The sequence below is a fragment of the Sinocyclocheilus anshuiensis genome, unplaced genomic scaffold, assembly GCF_001515605.1.
Source record: "Sinocyclocheilus anshuiensis isolate Anshui unplaced genomic scaffold, SAMN03320099.WGS_v1.1 scaffold218, whole genome shotgun sequence".
Taxonomy (NCBI): Eukaryota; Metazoa; Chordata; class Actinopteri; order Cypriniformes; family Cyprinidae; genus Sinocyclocheilus; species Sinocyclocheilus anshuiensis.
In genome coordinates, this window is record NW_015547665.1 from 1,273,783 (window position 1) to 1,279,181 (window position 5,399).

At 37.9% G+C, this 5,399-nt stretch overlaps 1 protein-coding gene across 2 annotated transcripts; it reads right to left on the reverse strand.

Annotated features, from left to right (window-relative positions):
• Window positions 1-227: 227 nt before the first annotated feature.
• LOC107702516 (homeobox protein engrailed-1-like) lies at window positions 228-4,811 on the reverse strand. Of its 2 annotated transcripts, none has more exons than XM_016504857.1 (2): window positions 4,061-4,811; window positions 228-1,350 (listed from the first exon to the last, which is right to left on the reverse strand). In XM_016504857.1, the coding sequence occupies exons 1-2, from the start codon at window positions 4,563-4,565 to the stop codon at window positions 1,031-1,033; spliced, it is 825 nt and encodes a 274-aa protein (XP_016360343.1). In that variant the 5' UTR covers window positions 4,566-4,811; the 3' UTR covers window positions 228-1,030. The 2 variants fall into 2 exon arrangements, with proteins under 2 accessions (XP_016360343.1, XP_016360342.1); XM_016504856.1 differs by having other exon boundaries at window positions 228-1,362.
• Between the last annotated feature and the right edge of the window lie 588 nt (window positions 4,812-5,399).

Sequence of the window (5,399 nt, forward strand, 5' to 3'; positions counted from 1 at the left end):
TACAGAATGAAGTCCAATCAAAATAATAATAATAATAGTAAAGGTTATTCTGTGTGTGTGTGTGTGTGTGCGTGGGAGAGAATTAGTACTGCCAGCCAGGCTCAAATACATCGCATATTACCTAAACTTAAAATGCCCTTAAATGATCAATTAAACTTTTGTTTTCAATATTTTAATGGAAAAATTTAGATATGTGAGGACCTTATGTTATTTCTGAAAAGACAAATTCCAAACATTGTAAACCTTAAAACAGGCTCACTTCCGAATAATTATCTCAATATTACAATTTCTCCCATCATAAAAAAAAAATTGCAGTACATTATATATACGTAAAACATCTTATGATTGCAGTGTAACCACAATCCACTGCCTCAGTTAGAAAATTATAGTGTAGAAAAGCATCGTTTTGTTATACATTTATTTAAAAAAATAAAAATAAAAAAATCAATCAGGGGTTTGGGAGAACGACAAGTCATCGTAGCGTTTAAATAACTACAGATCGTGTAATTATGTTGAGCTTTTGTAGACTACAAAAAAAAAGCAATAACACATTCTACCTTTTTTTTTATTTCAGACAACATAATCTGAACATATTAAAATCTTTGGCTTGAAGCGTTGGTTCAGTCACGCATTTGAAGAACTGTGAGATAAGGGATTTAAGAGACAGGGCTATCACAAAAACTCTAACAAGCCTGACACTTAGGCCTACTGGAACGGTGAGCAACCACATTGGGAAAGGAGAAGAAACGTTAAAAATATTCAGCAAGTAAGGAGCAATATAGACATCCCCTTACCTGGAATTAAATATACACATCTTACAGTTTTGGCTATATATATATAAATTTTCATAGTGTTCATATTTAGATGCATGTCCATATACTGTATGATAAACAGAAATTTGTTAAATATCGTATCTTCGTTTCGCAGAATTCGAAGACATTTCCTTTTCATATGATTCATAAAAAATATGAAAAATCACTTTTGTCGGGGTCAGCGTCCATGGCTTTGTTAGGAGAGAAGCCGGGCCATTTTATTCGCTATCGTCTTTATCTTCTTGAATTGTTGTTGTGGAATGGTTATAGAGTCCTTGAGCCATGAGCTGAAGAGCGAGGCCGTTCTTATAGCCAGAGGCCTTTTTGATTTTGGCCCTCTTATTTTGGAACCAGATTTTTATTTGCGACTCATTGAGGTTGAGTTCCAGGGCCAGCGACTGTCTCCGCTGCTCCGTAATGTACCGATTCGCCTGAAACTCGGCTTTAAGTCTCTGCAGCTGTTCGGCCGTGAAAGCGGTTCTCGGTCGCTTGTCATCCTTCTCGCTTTTCTTCTTTTTCAATTTTCGTGTCCTTGGGCCTAGTGTAGAAACAACAATAAAACGAAGACATAAATATCATAAAGCAGCATGAACGCTACATACCCACACCTGACAGAGAATGCCTTGGCACGTAAGTGAAACGTTTGATGCGCTTTTAACTTAAGGGCCCACCTGACACTTCCGTAACGGACAACAAGCTATTTTAGCTGCACTCTTTAGAAACGTCGATGTGGAATTCATACTGCAGTTCATTATACAGCGCTGTCTCTTTCGTTGCTGAATAAACAATAGGTGTTTGCAATGAAACCTTATAAAGAGTGTTTGTAATCTATCTAAAACGAATGACCTCAGCTGACAGGCTACACGTGTAATTGCCAAGAAGGCCATGAAACAAAATGCTGCTAAAAGAAACAAAATGCTGCTAAAATAACATTCAGTTAGCCTAAAACGCAAATAGCCGCTATATTTAAAATGCATTGTTAAATGAATACGATTTTGAATCATAAGCAATTCATACGCAGACCTGCAATGTAAGCATGCATGTAGGCCTCAGTCCTCGATTGTCGCTTTGACCTGGAGCCCAGCGAACGCGGGAAAGCCGAACAAGTCTTTATGTGAGTTTGCTTATTATTACTATAAAGCAAATATTTTAGTGCACAAAATGAAGAAAGAACCACGTCATTACATTATCTCCAAAAATGGCTTCTGTACATTACATTTGGATTAGTGGACTAGTGTTTGTACTGTAGGCCTATATTAGACAAAATGATAACATGTCTACATATCAGTAGTATATTTTGCCCCGTTTTCCAAAACAAAGGCAAAGTTCGAAATCACTATGTTATTGTCAGTCACACAGAAAAGGAAAATCGATAGGTTAATTAGTTTTTATTGTCCTGTGGCCTCTCTTCTTAAAACAGGCAAGCGATTAGGTAGCCTATGTTATAAACGGTTATTTCGATGTAAATTTCAAATGAATAAAACATTTTAAAATGCAAGTCATTTCGCAAAATTGCTAAACTTTGCTAAACAAATTGCTAAAGTGCACATAAAAAACTATACTCTATAGCGTATTTACCTCTGCAGCAGAGTTGTTTGCTAAAGATAACTGTATTTACAGAAAATGTAAAAATTATATTTTTACATATCGGCTAATATTACGTGTGTAGGCCTTCGTTTTGCTATGTTGCAACAACTGTTCTGTTATTGTTCTACAATTTTTTACCTTTAATATGTCCATGAATAATGCGGCTCCTATATGCAAACCCCTTCATGCAAAGTAAGCGCAATTAAAAATAATTAAATGAATAAAAAGAAAGCTACAAAAAAAAGCTAAAGACCTGCTAACAGCATATTATGCAAAGCAAATATCACCATGCATATGTGGTATTACATGCACGTCAAGAAAACAATTTTCTGCATTACCGATCAACAACTGAGCAGAACCCTAAGTCTTTCCATCAAGAAACTGCACTCGGATGATCGAAATTCTGCTTGCCGTCTGTGAAAATCCAGTGTCTGATAGCTCAATCAGTAAGACAATCAGTGAAGTCAATCAAAGCATCTTTTCCAACAGCCCAGCTGAATTTGTGTCAGGTATCCATTGTAAAATGTTTTGTCAGTTAACTTAAAAAATGTACTTCATGTGTAACAATAAAGGAACTTGCGGAATTCAAGTCTAACAAATTATTTAAAATCATTGAAATCAAAACGAGTACACTCGGTTTAAGGGTCAGAGCAGGTAGAAACAGCCCCTGAAGGGAACTGCACACATTTTACAGTGTGATTAACGTAACATTGAATACAATCTATCCTTTCGGCTGACCCTTAACTGGTTTGGCACAAAAATGTTATCAGTTGCTTACGCAAATAGCCATGGAACAACCCAAAATCATAATTTCAGTACATATACAGTCAGCAGCATTACGCTATCGTGGATTTAATACAAAACAAGGTTGATTAAATCGCGGCACTTTTCCTCTTCTTCTCTATTCTTCATTAATATAAAGCTATTTGTACTTACATTACGAAAACAAATACTTTCAGATAAGCACATACAACCCATGTGGTCATAGACTAAGATAAATGAAATAGCCCACTGCTGTAAATAGATATTCATAATAACACCAATAGCGAGCATAACATGCTGAGAAACTGTGGTTAGACGGAATAAATTTAAACAGATTATTATCTAAATATTAACCTATAAATATTACCTATATTTTTTACATTTACTACAGTAAAGTAGCCTAGTATTCATTTTTGGTTATTCATGGTAGCTGGTTTAAAGGCTAATTTTAAGTCTAGAAATTTAGGTTTAGAATTCTGACGCCATAGTGAACGTACTTTCTCTATAGAAAGGGCTTAAGTGAACAAAATATGTTTCTAGTTTGGTTTGCGGCCTAAGTGACAATTGTTCGCTCATGCACCAAAACAAACCAGGGGTGCGTTTCCCAAAAGCAACTATGGTCGCAAGTTCCGTCGTTACCAATAGATTTCAATGGAACTAACTACCGTAGTTAGCTAACGATGCTTTTGGGAAACGCACCCCAGGACTGTTGAATATAAGTGATAGCTTCAGACGCTGCATAAAACGAGGGAATTGACTAAAACTTAATTTCCCCCCATCATAGTAAGTCACAATCCACGATAAGCCCTCAAAACAAAAAAACAAAAAAAAGTTTTACGCGCGCAGCGTCAATCGCTGTTTGTGAATCATACAGCGCAATTAAGAAACTAGCGCCTTACCAGATGAAGGTCTGTCCGAGTACCTGGTGCAGTAAACCCACGCAGGCCATAGTATAGGCTGCGACTCTTTTCCTTGCGAAGTTCCCCCGTTAGAGTTCACCACCTTTATCGACGTCGTATTCTCCCCGTACCTTGCTGTGGTAGTTCCATTTCCCTCGACAAGCTTTGCAGAGGTCTGCTTTGAGGATGGCGAAGAAGACGAGGATGAAGAAGTGCTGTCACTACTGCAGTTTGAATCCTGGCAAAGGCTGCTATTATGCGACGGCCTTATCACCATAGGGTTAACATTCTCCCTACCCGAGGTTTGCGCCCGGTCCCTACTCCCAAGATCTTTCTTGCAGCCAAAATCTGGCCGTAGAATATTGTCGATGAAAAAGTTCGTGGTTCTGTGGGCTTGCTGCGCAGCCTGGTGAGGTAAAATCGGAGGGGATGGTATATTGGGTGAGAGCGAGACGCTCTCAGATTCAGTCGAATCACGACTGTTTTGATCATTTTGCTCCTCCATGACAGCTGGATCGCACACCAAAATTCCACTTGTTGCAAAGAGCTGTATCCGGATAACAACAAACAAGAATACAGTCTATAGTTAAAATAAAGGTATACGAAATACCTTAAGAGAAGCGACTGTCATAGCATCGGAATGCTTTCCGCGATCAAGGCGTTTCAATTGTCAAAACACACCCGTTATTCATGTCAGACAATACATCGCGCGATGCTCCGCTGTCCCGGACTCGCTGCCCCGTGTGACAGCTCGCGCTTAACAAACTCTTTCTAAAATCACAGTGCCCCTCACATACTTTTCTCCTTAACCGGAAGCACGTGAGTGAGACACACGTGCAATGGACCAATGGGGTACCAACATCCTTGGTGTCACAAGCAGACAATGTCCAATCGAATTTTAAAATCTTATGCAAATAAAGAATGGATGGATTTCCAAGACCAAATAAACTGGCGAACATTAAATCCACTCTAATAAGGATTGGATGTTTCTGGATCTGCATTGGCTTTTGACCGAAAAAGATCTGATACTGCAGCTAGATAATTCATTATTTCAGAGGCTCGTTGTATTTTTTTTGCCAAAACTAGACACTAATAACATTGCGAATAGCTCTTTTCTGAGATCGTTAGTAGGCGATAGGCGACGGTAGGTAGCCTAGTGAAAGAAAACAGGAGTGAGCCTTCATCATAACTATGAAATCTGAGCAAGATGATTATTCTGTGGGACAAGGTTAGCAAGCAATTAAGGTTAAGAAACTGAATCTATACCACAATGAGATACATTTTAAATAATAATAATAATAATAATAATAGATAATAATGCTTGCAATCATTTTAGTAA

Coding starts and splice junctions, on each gene's coding strand:
- LOC107702516 (XM_016504856.1), bottom strand. CDS start 4,565: ATGGAGGAGCAAAATGATCAAAACAGTCGTGATTCGACTGAATCTGAG. Junction 1,363..4,060: donor CTCGGACAGACCTTCATCTG/GTAAGGCGCTAG, acceptor GTTTTATTGTTG/TTTCTACACTAGGCCCAAGG.